This window comes from Suillus bovinus (assembly GCF_016758785.1).
Source record: "Suillus bovinus strain UH-Sbo-P2 chromosome Unknown EDB93scaffold_44, whole genome shotgun sequence".
NCBI lineage: Eukaryota > Fungi > Basidiomycota > Agaricomycetes > Boletales > Suillaceae > Suillus > Suillus bovinus.
The window spans coordinates 291,870-311,016 of NW_024542100.1; the positions used below are offsets into that span (position 1 = coordinate 291,870).

The 19,147-nt window shown below is 47.5% G+C and overlaps 7 protein-coding genes across 7 annotated transcripts; 5 read left to right on the top strand and 2 right to left on the bottom strand.

The window, feature by feature from the left end:
- The first annotated feature begins 2,214 nt into the window (after nt 1-2,214).
- On the top strand, nt 2,215-3,592 carry EDB93DRAFT_1229301 (kinase-like domain-containing protein). The gene is made up of 7 exons (XM_041451267.1): nt 2,215-2,359; nt 2,414-2,479; nt 2,539-2,724; nt 2,782-2,812; nt 2,866-2,903; nt 2,959-3,183; nt 3,237-3,592. The coding sequence occupies exons 1-7, from the start codon at nt 2,246-2,248 to the stop codon at nt 3,462-3,464; spliced, it is 888 nt and encodes a 295-aa protein (XP_041305887.1). The 5' UTR covers nt 2,215-2,245; the 3' UTR covers nt 3,465-3,592.
- A 5,649-nt stretch (nt 3,593-9,241) lies between these two features.
- EDB93DRAFT_1338413 (uncharacterized protein) lies at nt 9,242-10,448 on the top strand (the record flags this gene model as incomplete). The annotated part of the gene is made up of 3 exons (XM_041455389.1): nt 9,242-9,718; nt 9,776-9,912; nt 9,975-10,448. The coding sequence occupies 3 exons, from the start codon at nt 9,242-9,244 to the stop codon at nt 10,249-10,251; spliced, it is 891 nt and encodes a 296-aa protein (XP_041305888.1). The 3' UTR covers nt 10,252-10,448.
- Nucleotides 10,449-11,203: 755 nt separating this feature from the next.
- Nucleotides 11,204-11,741, top strand: EDB93DRAFT_1252270 (uncharacterized protein; the record flags this gene model as incomplete). Its single annotated transcript, XM_041453264.1, has 3 exons — nt 11,204-11,338; nt 11,399-11,632; nt 11,688-11,741. 3 exons carry the CDS (start codon nt 11,204-11,206, stop codon nt 11,739-11,741), a joined length of 423 nt encoding a protein of 140 aa, XP_041305889.1.
- Nucleotides 11,742-12,057: 316 nt separating this feature from the next.
- EDB93DRAFT_1157849 (uncharacterized protein) lies at nt 12,058-15,311 on the bottom strand. The gene is made up of 6 exons (XM_041449939.1): nt 15,022-15,311; nt 14,740-14,955; nt 14,494-14,550; nt 12,645-14,441; nt 12,499-12,595; nt 12,058-12,448 (listed from the first exon to the last, which is right to left on the bottom strand). The coding sequence occupies exons 1-6, from the start codon at nt 15,235-15,237 to the stop codon at nt 12,252-12,254; spliced, it is 2,580 nt and encodes an 859-aa protein (XP_041305890.1). The 5' UTR covers nt 15,238-15,311; the 3' UTR covers nt 12,058-12,251.
- Nucleotides 15,312-15,424: 113 nt separating this feature from the next.
- On the top strand, nt 15,425-17,317 carry EDB93DRAFT_1157854 (Alpha/Beta hydrolase protein). The gene is made up of 9 exons (XM_041449940.1): nt 15,425-15,763; nt 15,815-15,853; nt 15,903-15,996; nt 16,056-16,183; nt 16,241-16,330; nt 16,381-16,458; nt 16,507-16,575; nt 16,629-16,766; nt 16,819-17,317. Exons 1-9 carry the CDS (start codon nt 15,557-15,559, stop codon nt 16,999-17,001), a joined length of 1,026 nt encoding a protein of 341 aa, XP_041305891.1. The 5' UTR covers nt 15,425-15,556; the 3' UTR covers nt 17,002-17,317.
- Nucleotides 17,318-17,984: 667 nt separating this feature from the next.
- EDB93DRAFT_605623 (uncharacterized protein) lies at nt 17,985-18,585 on the bottom strand. Its single transcript, XM_041456848.1, has 2 exons — nt 18,400-18,585; nt 17,985-18,340 (listed from the first exon to the last, which is right to left on the bottom strand). Exons 1-2 carry the CDS (start codon nt 18,431-18,433, stop codon nt 18,066-18,068), a joined length of 309 nt encoding a protein of 102 aa, XP_041305892.1. The 5' UTR covers nt 18,434-18,585; the 3' UTR covers nt 17,985-18,065.
- A 15-nt stretch (nt 18,586-18,600) lies between these two features.
- Nucleotides 18,601-18,759, top strand: EDB93DRAFT_1060568 (uncharacterized protein; the record flags this gene model as incomplete). The annotated part of the gene is made up of 1 exon (XM_041444817.1): nt 18,601-18,759. A coding segment is annotated over one exon (159 nt), but the record flags the coding sequence as incomplete, so codon positions are not given.
- Between the last annotated feature and the right edge of the window lie 388 nt (nt 18,760-19,147).

Here is a 19,147-nt window from a genome sequence, read left to right on the forward strand (position 1 = left end):
GCGAGCTCTCACCTTTGCACTGTCGGAAAACTTGTTCGTACCTGACTACTTCACGGTTTCGCTCGCGGAGACGTAGCCATGTCTTCCTCATCGACACAGATAGCCGCTGTGAAATCGATTCTGGAACCATCCATAACTTTGAAAGGTCATGCACAACGGATCACATCTATGTCCTATTTTTCAGATGGCCAGCAAATGATCAGTGGATCCTCGGACAAGATCGTTCGGCAATGGGATCTGAAGGCGGGCAAGGAAATTGTGGAAGCGCGCGATGTTGATGAAGATGGCGTATACGCAATGGCGGTGTCGAGGGATGGTCGATGGATTGTCACTTCTGGATTTTTGACGCACAAAGTTCGTGAGGTTGGGAGTGGGGTTGTGAAAATACTGGAAGGATATGCATCTAGGATCGGCTTGAAGTGCATTGATATCTCCATGGACAACATGTTGGTGGCAGGTGTGTCAATCGGTTCAACAATGCGTATATGGAATCTGGACACCGGAAAACTTGTGGCCGGTCCATTCCAGAGCGACTCGGAGGATTGGATAGACTCCGTTCGAATTTCCACAGATTCCAAAAAGCTTGCGGTCGGATCGAGCACGTGCCTTGAAATCTGGGATCTCCAATCACAGACATTGGATGTCGAGCTTGAAGAAGAGCACATATCTACGCCAATATTCTGGACAAACAACAACAAAAACATATTGACTGCACTCTGGGCGCCTGTCGATGGCCGCTCAATCTACGAATTTGACGCATCGACACTAAGGCCTGTTGGAACTCCCTTCAAAGGGCACACCGGCGTTGTCAACGGCCTGGAGCTGTCATTTGACCACGCTCTCCTGGCCAGTGCTGCTGTGGACGACGGCATCAAGCTCTGGGCTTTCGAGTCCCGTCAGCTCCTTGCCTCCTTTGATGTTCGATATTCCAATATTCTTGTCCTCTCACCCGACTCACGCCAGCTGGCTTACACAACATACACCAAAGATAATCACGAGATCTACATCTACGATATTCCACCCGAAGTCTTTGCTCAGGCCTGTGTATTCATTCCTCGCAGACATTCACTTTGTGTGCTAACATTCCCTTACAGACCATTGCACGCTCAAAAAGTCCCACAGAAAATCTCGAAAGTACAACTACGTCACCTGCCATACCTTCTCTCCCTCCATCGCAAGAATCGAGTCCGGAACAATCCATAGCTTTGAAAGGTCATGCAGGCTATATCACATCTATATCCTATCTTTCAGATGGCCAGCGAATGATCAGCACATCCTCGGACAATATTGTTCGGCAATGGGATCTGAAGGCGGGCAAGGAAATTGTGGAAGCGCGCTATGTTTACGGGCAAGTACACGCAGTGATGTCGAGGGATGGTCGATGGATTGTCACTTGTGGAGGAGGTTTGCGTAGGTTTGCGCTGAAAGCTCGTGAGGTTGGGACTGGGGTTGTGAAAAGATTCGAAGGACATGCAGATGAGATCGCCTGCATTGATATCTCCATGGACAACACGTTGATGGCAGCTGTGTCAATCAATTTAATGGACGTTCCTAATAGTGCGTCAAAAGGTTACACAACGCGGGTATGGAATCTGGACACCGGAAAACTCGTGGCCGGTCCATTCCAGAGCGAGGATTGGGTGCGGGTAATTCGAATTTCCACAGATTCCAAAAAAATTGCGCTCAAATCGAGGTTGTGCCTTGAAATCTGGGATCTCCGATCACAGACATTGGATGTCACACTCAAGGGAGAAAATTACACATATACGCCAATATTCTGGACAAACAACAACAAAAACATACTGGCTGTATTCGACTTCCCTGCCAATGACTACTCAATCTACGAATTTGACGCATCGACACTAAGGCCTGTTGGAACTCCCTTCAAGGGGCACACCTACGTTGTCGAAGGCCTAGCACTGTCATTTGACCATACTCTCCTGGCCAGTGCTGCTTATGACGACACCATCAAGCTCTGGGCTTTCGAGTCCCGTCAGCTCCTCGCCTCCTTTGACTCATTTCAGTTTCCGCGTTTACTTGTCTTCTCACCCGACTCACGCCAGCTGGCTTACACAACGCTCACCGAAGTTTATAATAACAACAAGATCTACATCTATGATACTCCACCCGCAGTCCTTGCTCAGGCATGTATATTCATTCCTCGCAGACATTCACTTTGTATGCTAACATTCCCTTACAGACCATTGCACGCTCAAAAGGACCCACAGAAGATCTCGAAAGTACAATGTTTCAAGACCTCTCAAAATATATCATCAAAAATGGAGACTACCCTGTTGCTCATGGCGGGTTTGGGAAGATCTGGAAATGCACCTTGTACAAAGATCCTAGCCCCATCAGAGTTCGTTTACCATCTTTGGTCTGTCCATCTGTGTAAATTTTTATCATCTTGCAGGTCGCCGTGAAAGCATTGCAGTACGTCGATGATCAACTTGGACCAGCCAAGACCAAAATGATTCAGGCGAGTGTCTCACCGGAAGATTGAGTTCGTCACTTACACTACAGGGCACCACTTCGTAGAGGATTATGCATGAACTGAGGATATGCGCCAAGCTCAATCATCCAAATATCCTACGCATTTATGGTTATACCCATGGCTTCGGCCCATTTCCAGCAATAGTCAGTCTTTGGGCGGAGAACGGCAACTTGACAGTCTATTTGAAGCTCCAAGGTGCGGCTCTGACTCTCGTTCGGCGATTCCAACTGGCAAGTCTCTCTTCATGTATATTGAATATTTCCTAACCCGACTGATGAAAATCTTAGCTAAGGGATATCATAGCTGGTCTGCGATATCGTATGTTATAGACTTCTCTCACCGGACGGAGCTGTAGAAACTACTCTTCACAGTCCACACCAACAATGTCATCCATGGCGACTTTAATGGGGTAAGTTCGATCTTCTCGATTGATTGTTCCAATTTCATTTAAACGCGAGCTTCAGCCTAACGTGTTGATCCACGGTGATGGCACCGCGTGCATTGCTGACTTTGGCCTTTCCTTGATGTACTCCGAGTTCATAAGCGCCTCTCAGGCTTCCCATACGTCCACGATCAAAGGAAACGTGCGATGGATGGCTCCTGAGCTACTCGTAGTGCGGGATGATGGTACTCAGGTTCGGCCAAGCAAGCAGAGCGACATGTATTCGTTTGGCGGTATCACGCTGCAGGTATGTTTGGGTCAATTTTAGCCTCTCATTAATATGAAAAGCTCTACTCGTAGGTCCTCACCAACAAAGCACCCTATTATTACCTCACGAACGATGCCACCATCATACTCCGCATAGCCAAGTCACAAACGCCCTCTCGATCTCGTTATCCTGAGCTTCTTGAGCAATACTGGCCATTCATCGAGCAATGTTGGTCTACTAATCCTTGGGGCCGTCCCTCGGCGGAGGGAGCTGACGAAGCGATCAGGAGTGAATTTGACTCGCTGTCCAGATCTCGTTGAATCTTGACTATCTCGCATTCAGAAATTATTTACAATAGATAAAACGAGATACTGTATATTAATCATAGGCCTACTCCAGTATCCTCTACACTTACGGCCGCAATGAGGAAACATTGGTTGCACAGTCATTGGAGTCGGGAGAATCATCGTCGTTGACGAAAAATCATGCTCTTCGCGAATTCTGCCATGATCTAATTTATCATGCAGGCTTGATGCAGGAGAGCACTGGTCTAACTGACTTTCTCATTATCAGACCTTGATCGGACCCATCATTTCTTGTTTACTACAACTTGCGACTTGCGAAGAACTTGTCATCCATTCAAACTGGCAAATTTATCTGACGGAGTGCAAGTGCAGACTGTGTAGTTATCAGAATGTCACGTTCAACCTCTTTCATCTCTTATACCATAGCTCATACATATTCAAGGACGTTGACCTCGAAGAGTCGAAATGCATAAGACCTGGCTATTCGTAGAACACTCAGCTCCCGTTTCTAGGCGTTCAATTTTCTACACACTGAGTTCCCTTATCAGTACATATACCGTCGCTGATACTGAAAGCTAGAAAAAACCTTTTGTGCAACAGTTTATGCGCAGACAGCGGTCTGATTGAGTTCCATCCTAATCTTGAATTTTGGGGAGCGGCATTGAATTTCGGTGTTAGATACACATTGAATTTTGATAGATTCAAAGGTAACGAAATATCTGCGTACTCAGAACAGTTTGATATGAGGTGTAAGGAAAGATGGTCTTCGTAAACGTTCAGCCATTCGAAGCAAAGACGACGAACGAGTGATAAAGCGGGTACTAGAAGTAGTACTTGAGTGTTTCTTGCCCATCGTTGGGTGGGAACAGGAAGACAGCTTTGACGCTTTAGTCGTGGCAGTGACTGCCAAGGTTGTGAGGCGGAGAAGCAAATGCGATGAATAGAATGACGGGCGCAATGCACAGGTGATGATATAGATAGGGTATATATATGTCAGGCGGAGCCTAGGACTCACATTCAGGGATCCATCACTCCTTCAGTTCTTTGCTGCTAAAGCGCTAACATCTGGTAACACCAAATTCTCTTCGGTATCCCCAGCGCGGAGGAATTGATGTTTGAATTTACCAGAAAGCTCGTATCTGAATCGCTGCTACCGTCAGTCATATAATACACGGACACCGGGAGACCTCACCTTTGTGCATTTCGACGCATCCAAAGAATACCTTGCCTGTACTCGACTACCAGGTTGGCTCAGAGACACAGTCATGGCCTCTGCCCCGACGTTGAAGACAACTGCTACGGAATCGAATCTGACATCATCGTTGACCTTGAAGGGCCACGGAGACTTGATTCAAGCCATATCCTACTATCCAGACGGTCAGCGAATAATCAGCGGATCTTGGGATAAGACCACCCGACAATGGGATCTAAAGGTAGGTAAGGAAATCGAGGAAGCACGAGTTGTTTGTAAAGGGCAAGTTTGGGCAGTAGCAGTATCAAGGAATGGTCGATGGGTTGTCACTGCCAGTGGTGGAGATGGTGATCGTGCGGAGTTGAAAGCGTGTGATGTTGAGACGGGGATTGTGCGAACATTTGAAGGACACTCACGAAGGATCACCTGCATCGATATCTCTGCGGACAACAGGTTGTTGGCGAGTGGATCAGATGATTTTACAACGCGAATATGGAGCTTCGAGACTGGAGAACTCGTAGCTGGTCCATTCAGAGGCCCGGGGGCGGTTCGGTTCTCAACAGATTCGAAGAAGCTTGCGGTCAGGTCGTGGCTGGGGATGTGCCTTGAGGTCCGTGATGTTCAATCACAGAAATTAGATGTGAGGATTGGGGAATTCGGTGGAGTAGGGTTCACGCATAAGCCGGCTGTATGCTGGACAAAACGCAACAAGACCATCATATCCCCGTTCAACTTCACCGCGAATGACAATGCCAAGACAATCTACGAATTTGACGCGTCAACGCTGGAGACTGTCGGAGCTCCCTTTGAAGGGCACATCAAGGATGTCACTGGCCTAGCGCTTTCATTTGACCATGCTCTCCTCGCTAGCGCTTCCTTCGATAACACCATCAAGCTCTGGGACTGCGAGTCGCGTCAACTTCTCGCTTCCTTCAACGCTCAAAGTCCTGGTATCCTTATCCTCTCACCCGACTCGCATCAATTTGCTTACGCGACATACATCGAATCTGACGATGATTTCAACATCTGTATCTGCGATACTCCACCAGATGTCCTTGTTCGGGCAAGTGTACTCATAAACATCTCCTGTTCATGTGCTAATCTTTCCTCATAGACAAGTGCACGCAAAAAGCCAGCTCACCATGATCTATCAAAAGTACGTGTTGTATTCTTTTACTTGGCATTGCACCGCTTCATCCATTACTATTTCTGCAGCCTGACGCAATTCGCTGTTCTACCGTGCGCCGGAAACCACCGATACCTGCCACACCTATGGCGCCTAGACCTCTGCCTACCGTCGAACCCCAGCAACCCGTGTTCCTTCGTCTCAAAAACCTTCTTGGCTTCTCTCCTCGCGCGAAGCCAGTACGTCCTTCTGAGAACAGTGACACTCGTGATCCCTTAGATGTATGTATGTTTCCTTCTTTCGTTGTTTTCGTATTTTACCGATATCCGTATCACAGTTTTCTGCCACTTTGCCCCTACCCCATCCTATCTTGGGAACTCAGGCATGTTCCGTTCATTTTTTTCATTTTGCTCAAAGTTTAATGCATGAATTTTCCAGCGCAACACTGCAGCGGGTGCTCTCAAAAAAGCCAAGGATATGGTACCCGATGAATATCTCGACCCTGCCTCTCATTCAGCCGCAGCAGTACAGCTTGCCACCGGTGAACATGGAAGCGGCCGATCATGTTTGTGCTTCTAGCGTTGTGCTATCGGTATTTCCTGTGTTTTATTATTTTTATATAGCATTCAGTGCTCTATGCACGTAGATACATATGTTATTTGTAACTTTAGATCTCTTGACGGTCCTCGGTGTTTTGATGCATGAATGCAATACCTCCAATATCTTATCCTCAGTGAGCTACGTATTGTAATGGTTCTTTACCATTCTATAGTAGGAGCTTCTAGATTAAGCAACGTTTATCCTTTGATTGTTTTTCCCCTGGTAAACGAACCAGCACTGACCTTGTCTGGTGGGGTCGACTGGACGTAGTTATATCGGCACATGCGGGATACATTCGCTAAACTGATGCCGATATCCCAGAAGTTCTGCGTGCTGATAGTCGCTCATTTTCAGTAGGACCTAAGACTTTCCCTTTTGTGGGCCTGCCTTTGAGTACGAGACCCTACCTTTCCCTTGTCACATTCCACGTACACAATTCTAGCCTACATAAAGGTTCGGTCTTACGAGCGTTCGCAAGCAAGGTGTGCGGGAATGTCTGGAATAAGGAAAGCGACATGGAATTTGAATGGAAATCTACTGCGTGGTTAGCTGTTATCCAGACTGCGGAAGTTATCAGTCCTACAAAGTCGTGTAGAAGCGTGTTTGCGTCAATGAGGCTGGAGCTTTGACTTGAAGAAAATACGTTCTAAGCCATCAACACATCGCAGCACATGAGTTTATTTTCGTGTATGGTCCAAGTCAAATCTGAGTGGAAGCGCGCGCAAAAGTTTGACATTCGTTTGTACTGGAGTCTATAAAACGGTGTCAAACGTACGAAATAAAGTAACTCGCTACGTGTCTTGCCTCATGCTATAGGCCGCGCGATGAACGGGTGCTCTCATCGCAATGTGAATATGGAGTACAGCCGTGTACGGGGAAGCCTAGCTTGTCAGTTCCTGATGACACGGTGAGTTCGAGGGTCGAGTTACCTGTCGGAGTTTGAAGAAGAGACAAAGTGACAGAAGTTCATTTGAACCGCAACCCACCTGCATGATGAATCGAGTCACTTTGCAAACATTGCCGCCTCTGAATCACCATGAATTTTACATGAACTGTTCGAACAGATGTCAGTGATCCCAAGGTGTGATTTCTGTCGGTTCATCAACTGTTCTATCCACATGTGGTAGTCCAGCAAATGCAACGACACAGGCAGCTCTTCTAAGTCAGCGTACTGAAAAAACTTTACATCTTTCCTTCATGAACAAGGACTTTGCCTAACGCACCTGATTAGGCACTGTATCAGTCACCGTGAGGTGAGTTTCTCCGTTTAGACAATATCCCTACCACAGACCTGACATTCGACTACACAGAATAGTCGTCCGATCGGCGCCCACGCTGACATATACAAACAGGTTAGTTTATCAAAAGCAGATGTACACAGAACTCCCCTTGAGTTTCTCTTCAACTTCGATCCCTTATGCTCCATCCCCAACCTCCGTCCTTGCGAGACTTGAACGGGTTCTCGTTTCCATCGGGTTGCAAGGACTGTCGAAAAGTTGGAAGCGAAACTTGTAGTATCGCAAAGTTGATCAGTGCGTTGAGTTTTTATAAGAGCGGACGGGCACGGATGCGGGAGCACGGGTAAGCCTTTTAATTTTCATTCTTGTCACTCAGTACTGCTTTGGGGTAGGATGAAGTCGGTCTATGGTTTGGACGCTTTCAATGTCATAGTACGCACCGAAATTACCTTCTGAAGGAGATGTGTTCTGAAGGTCACAATCATTCTCTGTGTATACTGAGTCAGATACATGATACTTCGGGCACTCACTACACGCAGAAAAGCACGTTGGCTTGCGCAGATGATTTACACATCGTTTACCCTGTTGGACTTGGAACAACTACAAACATTTCGATTCGTTGTAAGAATGTCCAAGTCCACGACGGGCAGACGATGTATTCTGACGTCAATTTATTTCAAGTCAAACCAGATATAAGTTAAAAATCCAGTACTCACCAACATCCCGCAGGTACGAGGTGTCCTTACAGGACATTGCATCCGGGAGGCGATTCGTGAAACAGAGGTACTCGTCGCGCTTGACTTGAAGGTACGTCTATTACTTTCGCTCGCACAGTCCCTCGACGTAATTCGGCATGTTGCGCTCGACGCAGATCCTTGTGGATGTGAAGACCACACATGAGGCTGTAACGTGTTAAGAGCACAATGACCCATGATCCGATGAGAGGAGAGAGTGGGTGCATGGGTGGCTAATGTCCGGAGTTTGCATCCGACGTCCTTGTGGAATGTAACCCAGAGACGCGGCCTTCTATTGGTAGTTGGCCATATGTCTATATCGTTAGTATCAACAAATATGCGATTCCTGTCCGATTTTTAATGCTTATGGATTTTGTCGACAGATCTCGAGTGTGCAATTTCGGATGGCAATATTAAGTCGATCGATTACGGCTGGTGAACATATTCATGATCATACCTATTCAAAAGGAGATTACCTGGAATCAATAAGCGCGTCGTGTTTAATGTTTGTGAATAAACATAATTGAACATATCCACAGCTACGTCAGGGAATATCCGGGTTATGCTACTGTTTGTGGATGGAATCAGGATTAGTGGACGGGTTCCTTTGTGTGTTGCTTGGCTTGTGTAAAAATCTGGTGACCACAACGCAACAAAGCAAAACTAAGCACAACGGTCGATCCACTAGTTGTGGTTTCTTCGACAGTTTAAATTCTGCAACTTGTATTTCTTTCCTTCTCTTCACCATCCATCGCATTTTGCTTTCCACGTCTACCATCTAACTTGTGTACTGTGAGTCGCTCTTGTATACTTACTCCACCTTCTGTCGCTCATCTCGTCCTGTCACAGGCCAGAGTCTAGCGCCATCCATACTTGATCTCGACCATTCTAGACAGCTGAATATGTACCACCAGCCAGCTCAAACAGGCCAAATGCCGATCCAAGGCCCGCCTCAAAATGGGCTTTATTATTACCCTCCAGCAGTGCCCCAGCCTCCATCTATGCCCTTGCATCTTAATCCTCATGCCCCGGAGCTCCTCTACGCACATTTATATCAACAACATCTACAAGCCATCCACCAAGCCCCAGCAGCGCCATACCCGGTCCCTCCTCCCCAAAACTGGGGTGGCTATTACCCTGCTTTCCAGGGTATGGGTGCACCTCCAGCGGCTGCGCCGCCTTACTATCCTGTCGCACCCCCCTTGGTACAGCCCCCCTACAACCAACCATTGGAGCAACCGCAACAACAAATACCAGTAGCTGTCCCCGAGGAAAGCCCTGTCATGCGCGGCAAGCGCAAGGCGGTGGACTTGGACGATTCTGATTCTGATGCTCCTCCACGAAAGAAGCAAATCATAACTTTTGATAACTACCATTTCGTGAGTTAAATTTTTAGTGTTCAGTTTTCGTCATCATGCTGACAGTTGTTTCATCAGGACCTGATCCAATTCAATGGCAACATCTGTTACAGATGCCGCCTGCCGCAGTGCAAAGACGCACCTCTAGTACCACACGATGGCAGACAAGATCATATTAATTCGAGGAAGCACCAGAATGCCCCCGAATATGAAGCGTGAGTACTAGTGCTTTCAGATGTGACTTTAAAGCTGATATATGGATCCTTTCCGGTGAAAGTAATCGGCAATTTTCCAATATTAAGGCCTTTTGCTCCTTGAACCAGGAAGAGACCGACGAGAGTTCTCAAGGGCCTTGCGAAGGCTCAACTGCAAACGGTCCTGAAGAACATGGCACTTTGACTGAGAGCGAGCTGTTGGAGCTGTTGAAGCTGTGGGGGCTGTTGGAAGAGTCCGATGACGGGATCACGGATTCGACTTGGGACGAGCAGTTCAATGAGTTCTTCAACCTTGAAGAAGCCGCTGAACCGGAACCATCTTTGGGTGAAGAGCCTTGAAGAAACTGTCTGTTAAGCTTCGGAAGAGCGACGCTGGACGATTCTGTATATGCCACTTACAATTCGTCGAGTTCGGGCCAGTCACTGCATGATATGTTAGATTGTTTGTTTCCTTTGTAGATATCGCTGCTTCATCCTTACGTCTATATTGTGCTATGATGGATACTATGTACATACATGCTATGATGCTATGATCGATACTATGTAGCTGCAGTTCGCATGATCTACATACGTCATGCCGAATTTGGAAATAAGGCTCTCGGTGCCTAAATTTAGATGACCTCTCTCAACGGTCAACCACCACAGCGGTCTTTGATCCCCATCAGATCCTTGGTCAAGCACATGCGAATCCAAGATTGGTGCGCTTTGCGTCCGTTGTTTGGCAACTTCATTGTCCCCTGCATCTCTTCCTGCATGAGTGGAGTGAGCCTAGCCAACTTCGTCATATTGCGGGTCATACGATTCTTCTGTGACGGGAATTGGATCCGCCCGGGCCCAGAGTCTTAATTGGCAAGTGGCATTGCCCATCGGCCAGGCCCATGCTCTCCTGGACACACCCGGCAGCGAGCTTTGACTCTCACATCGAAGCGTTTGGAGGCAATTCCGAGTGCTTTGTCTCTTCCGACAGAGATTTTGATTTCTTCAGCTTTGGAATTAGCATTAGACTCTGCACGAGTACCTAGGTTAGTCCAGGTAATTTACATTCACTGCTTCTACTCAACATCACGTCCGATACATCCGACTAGCTAAGTCTCGGACCCTAGCTCGAGGTTCGGATCAAGCTTGGTTCTGCGGCGAAGCTGTCCGATGATTCAATGCGTGACGTAGTGTATGTATCTTCTGAACTCAATGTCGCCGTAAACATTGCAATGCCACTTCGAGGGGTATAAAGTCGCTCAACTGATCCACCAACCTACAAACCGCCTTTGAAAACTCTTAATCTTCTGTTTACATGCTCTTCAACTACATAGCCATCTTTGCTGCAGGGATCTCTGCTGCCTTGGCTCAGACGATCGAGCTAGGATTCCCTCAGAATGGAGATAACTTCTGCCCCGGTCAGGTGGTGACCGCTCAGGTTATTCTACCGGTTAGTAGACAGTTCGTTTCTCAGTTTCACGCATCACTCTGACAAATGCTATACTACTAGGGATCTATGGCACCTGTCATTCAGGTTGGCATTGCCTTAGGAATCCGTAGCTGCGTGAACGGCTTTTGCCCCGACCCTGCAGACGGGTTAGAATATGTTCTCTATGCAGGCCCTTGGACGCCTGAACCCCACGATTCCCCTAATGGCAACTACCAGAACTTTACCGTCACCATACCATCTTACTTTCCTGAGGGTCCTGCTATCTTTACGCTCACACACTTTTACCTCATTGGGGTACGAAATATATTGTGTTTTTATCCTCATTCATAATCTGAAGCTGATTTTATAGTTGGTTTATGCCCCAATGGTTGAATATCGCAACGCGACGGTGAACATCGTGTAAATGGTGGATACTGAAGAAAAGTTTTCATCATCATGTGCATTCGTGTGCATGTATACTGGACTTGGATATAGACTGTCTTCCTTATCAAGCTCGAGAACTTTTGTAATTGTTGATGCACTGATGTTGGATTGGAGGAATTTCCTGTTCATCGTACCTGCTTCGCTAGCACTTGTATATACCATTAATCGATGTGATTACTCAGGACCTGCTCGCAGCATGGTAGCCACCGAGGAAGATTTGAAGACCAGCCGAGCATGACTCCCGTCAAGGCATATTATTCTTGCCTTGTATGTCTTCAAAGACTCAATCAGGTTCTTTGAATAAGAATTGCAGTCACCATCAGACCTTGAAATTTAGAGTGTTGCATTCTCCATAACAATCCTAAAAAAAATCAAGCAGCTACTACATAATATCCGCACAACAATTACACCATGACCGGCGAATGGTGCTACTAGTGATAAACAGTAAAGTACAATACTCTCAGCAATTACCAAGGCGGCTAGAATTTTGCTACGACGGTCGACTCTCCGCTCTGCTAGATAAAAACGACGAAAAAGCAAGTTCACTGCTCAACGGAGCAAGTCCCAACTTCGGATTTGGAGGAGGTTCAGCTGTAACGGGTGATCCTGGCGTCTCTCCTAAACGCGAGCCAGACGGGAAGCTACCAGTTTGAAAGGCGGACAAGTCTGGTTTGCTGTCGAAGACCCCTAGAGCTGGGTAAGCTTTGTAAGTAAATGATAAATATTTTGCAGCGTACCTAGCTTGCGAAGCCATCGCTGCCGAACTTGGTGATATCCCCTCGATGGTAATGCTTTCTGAACCAAGTCCCATTTCTGTCCGTATTTGGCAACAGCCTATCAAAACGTGTCAAGAATCTGGTCGCTATAATCACAGAACACTGACCTGAGCAAGTAAATCATCTTCCTCCTTGCTCCACTTGACGTAGGGGCTTCGCTGCCTCTTTGGGACATCTTGGCCCACAACCCTGGTGACCTCCTTGCTCTTCGTGATCGCCACGGATTCAATTCCAGTTGCAGCACCAAAACTCGGTCCGGCGTCATCAGCGATCGAATCAGCACTCCCTGCGTCGGTGTTTCCAGGAGCTGTCTCGTGTCGCAGATGTGCTTGCAAATCCGACGGGGCATCTCCCGAACTACTACTAATTGGGGTAGTGACTGCCCGTTGGTGTAGTACAGATGACGAGGCCACAGCTTTTGTAGCTGTGGAACTGTCATTCTGGGGAGAAAGGGGTACAAGGAATGGATCAATGAGTACTGACTGACTGGGGGGCGCATCCACGCTGTGATCGGGAGTGGGCTCGACGAGAGGGATATGTGGTGAAGTAGCCGCGCTGCTGGGAGTATCATGTATCACTTGATCAGCCGAATCAGGTCGTGGAGGGGGTGTGAGGGATGATGTTATAGGCTGAGAGGCGGCTGCGATCTCACGGGAAGAACCGTGGTCGCCAGGCGAAACTTGTATAGGTCCCTCGGTCCATTGAACTGGACGTAGATTTGGCGGTCCAGAACCCCAGTCAACTGCATTTGCTCGAGGCAAAGGTGAGGGTCGACGGGACTGGGGGGGCTGAGGCACAACATTAGGTAAAGATTGCTTCTTCTTTGACCTGCTTTTCTCTCTCAGTTGATTATCGGGGGAAGTATCAGGAATGAGAGCCTTCTCCTTCCCTTTACCCTTAGGCAGTAAGTGAGGTTCCAAATGACTATGTTGGTCTTGCGAAGAGAATGCAGCAGCTTGGTCAGCTAAAACGTCCAGCCCTGATCTAATCCTGCCGACTGCAGTTGAACTGGAGCCAGCTGAACTATTATTTGGCTGTCCTCCACTTTGATCTCTTGTTTGGTCTCTGAGCGCACTGACCTTGTCCCGAGCAGCTATCTTCCTGCGTTTTGGTATAGGACTGTCAGGCATGTCACTTGATCGCGAACGCCTCATGCCAATGGTAGTTTCTTCATCATCTTCCTCGTTGTCCATCATTGACCTTGCTGCACTCAAAAGAGAGTCCAAAGGCGTTGGTGGGTGATGTGTACGCGCACCTTGCTGCTTCTTCAGCTGATGAGTGGAGGAAGACGCTGAAGCCGTTGTCTTAGAAGAGCTTGGAGTTTGTAGCATGTGACGTGAATATGCAGGAACAAGCACTGGCACAGCACCTGGGCGCATTGGACTATTAAGATAGACGTACCCTGGCCCAGGAGGAACAGCCGTTGTGCGCTTTGGTGTCTTGGGGGTAGCAACAACGGTTGAAGTTGATTCCTCTCGCTGCTTGTCCAGGGTCTGTGTGAGGCCAGCCATTATGCCAGCACGCTGTTTTCCGATTTTCTTTGCTGCTAGCAGTAAGTGTTCTGTTCTAGCATCTGCAGTTAGAACACGCGAAGGACGTCTTTGAGAGTGCTGGCGCTTGGAAGGATGCGGATGGAGATTTGTTGTTATACGAGATTTCTGCTTTGGTGTGGTTGTAGGCGTGTCCTCAGTGTCTCCTGGATGGTCATCGTCAGAAGGATCAAGACCAGGGTCCTCGTCCTCAGTAGTTTGCGGATCCTTCCTTCTCCGCCGGTGTAGACGAGTTTTTGGTACTTGATTCAGGCTGACATGTCCGTTTAATGCGAGAGGTTGCATGAGAAGCAAAGGGCGGAGGCGGGATAGTTCACCTTCGAGGATGGAGAGACGCAATTGAGTTTCATGAAGCTGGTGAAAAATCAGCGATAGATAGAGGTGTGTGATGGAAGGACGAGCTCACTCGTTGGCGGAGACTCCGATTGTCTGCCTCAGTTATAGCTTGTTGTCGCTCAAGCTCCTGAATCAAAGTCAGTTCTGTTAATCCGAAGAAGGCAAGGAGGACGACAAAAGGCTATAATGGCTTGTTTACATGTCTATGAGACCAGCTTACTGCCATCAGTATCACGGCTGGGTGATAGGTAATTTATCAAGACGACCATGCAGCTTGCTAAACCACCATCGCTAAAGAGAAAGCAAAATGACTCACTTCATCCTTGTCAGACGGACTCCTGTGCTTTGACTGCTGTGCAATGAGAGCTTCGGCCATCCGTGCCCAACTATCCTTCTCTGAGTTCCACCGCAGTCTCTGCTCCTCTGCCTGTCGCAAGAGCATATCGCGCTGGACAATTAGGCAGGATATGATTTCAGCCTGCCTAATGACTTGCTCTGTGTCAGGATGCACCCCACTAGTTTCCTTCACCACCTATTAGGATAGATATGTAAGCTAAGTCAGACATCTTGTGATGATATTAAACAAAATATAACGCACCAAATCGGGTAGCTCTTTCTCCCCTACACTGAGATCATGCATGTCTGTGATATTTATGCGTACCTCTTGTTCGCCATTGTCAATTTGGGGCCTAGGAGATGCGGTCTTGGGGCGGAGGGGTAGTTGAGAGTCATCCAGTGTTGCGAGTGGTGGCGCCGGGGAGAGGGACATGATATGAACCAGATCATCAAGAGCAAAGGGTGGATATTCGCTCATCACGACCGGCGGTGAGAGGCCTTGATATCACGGGTCGTGAATCGTCGTGGGTGACGATGAGCAGGAGTCGTCGGCCGCAAGAAATCAAAAAGCCAAACAACGCCAACCCAACGCGCGGTGCACGTCACGTGATCTGTCGGAGCTACATAAGCTGTAGTCATGTGACATTGTGCTCGTTGGATTGGCTCCTGTTTTGGAGGACGTATGTAACGTACGTCTTTCGTGCGTTTCATGATTTTTACGCGATTTCAAGTTCTTAATATTAATTACTGCCAGTGATACCTCCTTCTTGTGCATATCTTTATCACCATCAGCGACGATGGGCTCAACCCCATTTCATCGTCTAGCTCTGGTCATTCCTCCACTGTTTCTCACCATCTATCTCTTGGCCAGTTTCCCGCGACCACCTACTTTACCCATCATCCATACATCCCTAGCGCACCTTCCGAGCTCATCACCGTCATGGAATGTATATCCAGAGGACTTGTATAGTGGCGGTGCATACGCCAACCTACCTCTAGGACGGGTACGTACTCTGCTTATGCGCACTCTTGTTCACATGCTGACCCAATATCAGGTGCGATATTGGCTCATAGGACCAGAGGACGGACGACGTGTGCGTTTTTTTGTGTGCGCAAGTATTATGTGCTTATCGAGACTGTTAGGTTGTTTTGATACACGGACTTTCCATCCCGGCGATCGTCTGGAAAGACGTGGCACCTGTACTCGCCTCACGAGGATACCGTGTACTTCTCTATGGTGTGTTATTATCTTTTAATGTATATTTGTATTACGTTCCAAATCCATTGATATTGTAGATCTATATGGTCGTGGTTATTCAGATGCCCCCCAAGTAACTTACGATACCATCCTTCACACCACCCAACTCGCGCTTCTTATGCAACATGTTAAATGGGATAATGCATTTATCATCGGATTGTCGATGGTACATTTGTCTTCCTTGTGTTTGTCTACCGCTGAATCTCTCTCCTATTGCAAACAGGGAGGTGGCATTGCGACTGCATTCTCGGCCCACTTCCCTCATCTGGTAAATGGAAAAGTCGCTCTTATTGCTTCAGCAGGTATCATAGAGGTAATTGGCAAGCAACACAGCACATTCTTAATCTAACTTATCTCGCATAGTCGAGCGATATCTCTCGTACCGCAAAATTCATGTCGACTCCCCTCGTGCAAACTGTGTCCGCCCTCCCACCTTTCCAAGTAAGCTCGAGGGACTGCTCCCTTTTCTCCCACCTGACTTTGACGTAGCATTACATGCGTCTCCTTGCGAATACCTCTAAATCCTCGGAACTTTATGAAATCAATCCGATACAAGAAGTCTGTTTTTTTTTGACCACATAATTCGCACCCACTAAATACTTTGATTTAAGATTGTCCGTCTTCAAACCGCCCATCTACCTCACTATAATGCTGCTGTGGCATCTTCGCTTCGCGACGGTCCTATTCGCGGCCTGCACTTTGCATTCCAATCACTCGCACACTCTGGCAACCAAGTGTTGCTTATCCATGTAAGAGATCGCTCATCAATCCGCCACTGTGATGCTGACTTTTTCAATGAAGGGCACATCGGACAAAACTGTCCCTTATAAATACGCTTCTAAGATACACAATCTCGTACCGCAAGCTGACCTCGTCACCATCAACGATGGTGGCCACGATCTCACTGTAACCCACGCATCCGAGGTGAACGCCTTGTTACTTCACTTTCTTGCCGACGAATATCCGTACAAGCCTCGTGAATGAACCTCACTTGATATAAGGGGCGAATCCTTTTTTGATGATATTGTATCTGTCTCCACACGCACATGCTATTCGCTATTCATCGTCGAACGCTATTCCATCGTATAATCCCCTTGTATCATTCTGGATACCATGCCCATCTCGCTTTACTGTTGCCTCATGTTGTCCTCGCTATTCGTCCGCGTTATACTTTAGCTCTTCCTGTTTGCATTACTCTAGAAACCTATAGCTTGTCATAAACACATTTTTTTGGAATGAATGAAGTGCTTTGAAGTTCTATGCGATCATTATACATTTATCAAGCACCGTGCTCCACATATCTCTGCCTTGTCTGTATGTGCGCTAACGACTGGTAAAATTCGAATGCATCAGAATACGCGAGGCGCTAGATATTGTGTTTGTGGTGAATGTTTCTCTACCGTGTTTATCGCTCCGATAATTGTTTATTAGATAGGAGAATTAGTAGCTGCTGACGCAAAGACCCATGCTCAAAACTCTTTCACCGCAAACTCTTGAAGAAATCTCTAAAGAAGTCTGGTGACCCCAAAAAACGGTTCACGGCCCGCACTAAGATACAATACGACCAGTTCGTCCATTGGCAGTGGAAGAATCTATCACAACACGTTCTCCGTACGCGTTTCATTTTACATACAATATCACTCACCCTACACGTTGCTTTTTCGTTCTCCGTCTCAACGACGTCTTTTCATTCCTCTTCCCTTGGAAGCGTCTCCCCTCAGTCCTTCAATCGAAGACTGAGGTGAGTTGTTTTATTTACGAGTCTACAATACAGTCTCTAATAACTACATAGTTCCTCCTTCGTTCCTAGGTCCGAGCCTCTTCACTCTAAGAGAATCGAAGTTCCTTCGCCGACACCACATAATGGAGCAAATACGATGTGGTTGAAGAATTTCCCTTGCTATCGATTTTCTTGACGCACGTGGCTCTCGAACACACTGTGGGAGGGCCACTTTACAAAGGAACCGAGATGCATTGGTCTGAGGGAGTCAGAGGTGTATGACAACCAACTCCAGAAAAGGGCAGTGAACCTCCCTTAAGCTTGCAGTTCAATTACAAAGTGGTTCAACCTTAGACAGGACCTGTACCGAGCCAACGAGGGATAAAGAACAGCCAGAATGTAGATGCTCCTCTTGGTCGAACGAATCAATCAGTCGTCGAACCATGCGAGCTGATGGGGCTGATTCAGCATAAGCATTTCGGTGGACAATCGAAGCTAGCGCATTAATGTCCGTCGCCAAATGTAAACTCGTTGATGGCCAACGATCGGGTTGGCCAACGGAGTGTCCAAAGCGATATTTCAGAGAGCAGAGGATAGTCGGAACTGAAAGGTACGGCAAAAGTCTTTAAAGTGGTTAGGCTGCGCAGGATTTGCTCACGCACTCAGCATCATGCTGGCATACAACAAACGCAGCATTTTGGAGGTGTATCCAGACTACCCCAGAGATTACACCATGGACGCGCAGGAGGAATTAATACTCGAAGCCGTATAGACGACCCTTTTGAAGCAGACCGGCGGAAGCATAGATTTGATCCACACGGATGTTGACATGGAGCGACTGCCCATCTTCGAACACTGTGCGCCTGTTCAAGAAGTCAGCTCAATCAGGCTCTGCAGGAAACTGTCAGTGGGGCCTGGATACTAGGAACCATCAAAATGGTTGGGTCCCATATCTCGGACTTCCATCCTACTGGAACCACGAGGATCGGAATGAAGGAGATCACCAGCACCAGAACGTCAAGTGTGTGCAACTACTCGAATTGAAAAAGCAAGTAGTGGATACAAAACGGCGAAGCTGCATTAACCGCCGGACATGAATTGTTTGACATCGGAATGGATATGACATGTACATCGTTGTCGCTGGCAAATTTAATTGGGTTTCCTGCATCTGCATAACGCACGCCCTTCGATTCAACGACAGCAGAACGGCAGCTTGACACATGGGCAACTACCTAGATGAATTTTATCAGAGTGAAGTTAGAATGCGATGCGATACACACTACACCCTTATGAACAGCTGATCAGCATCGGCAGGCCACACAGGATCGTAAGAAAGCTATTCAGCTTGCTGAAGCGACACATCAGCACGCAGCGTGCTAATAGAGTTTATGTGCTGCAGGACCACGGTCA

Bases quoted from the DNA above. Each gene is read 5' to 3' on its own strand.
- EDB93DRAFT_1229301 (XM_041451267.1), top strand. From the start codon at position 2,246: ATGTTTCAAGACCTCTCAAAATATATCATCAAAAATGGAGACTACCCT. The intron at 2,725-2,781 runs GCAAGTCTCTCT...TGAAAATCTTAG, and splicing joins TCGTTCGGCGATTCCAACTG to CTAAGGGATATCATAGCTGG. The intron at 3,184-3,236 runs GTATGTTTGGGT...CTCTACTCGTAG, and splicing joins TTGGCGGTATCACGCTGCAG to GTCCTCACCAACAAAGCACC.
- EDB93DRAFT_1157849 (XM_041449939.1), bottom strand. From the start codon at position 15,237: ATGAGCGAATATCCACCCTTTGCTCTTGATGATCTGGTTCATATCATG. The intron at 14,956-15,021 runs GTGCGTTATATT...CTATCCTAATAG, and splicing joins AGAAAGAGCTACCCGATTTG to GTGGTGAAGGAAACTAGTGG. The intron at 14,551-14,739 runs GTGAGTCATTTT...ACTTTGATTCAG, and splicing joins GTCCGTCTGACAAGGATGAA to GAGCTTGAGCGACAACAAGC.
- EDB93DRAFT_1157854 (XM_041449940.1), top strand. From the start codon at position 15,557: ATGGGCTCAACCCCATTTCATCGTCTAGCTCTGGTCATTCCTCCACTG. The intron at 16,184-16,240 runs GTACATTTGTCT...TATTGCAAACAG, and splicing joins TTATCATCGGATTGTCGATG to GGAGGTGGCATTGCGACTGC. The intron at 16,331-16,380 runs GTAATTGGCAAG...TATCTCGCATAG, and splicing joins CTTCAGCAGGTATCATAGAG to TCGAGCGATATCTCTCGTAC.
- EDB93DRAFT_605623 (XM_041456848.1), bottom strand. From the start codon at position 18,433: ATGCTGCGTTTGTTGTATGCCAGCATGATGCTGA. The intron at 18,341-18,399 runs GTGCGTGAGCAA...CGTACCTTTCAG, and splicing joins GTATGCCAGCATGATGCTGA to TTCCGACTATCCTCTGCTCT.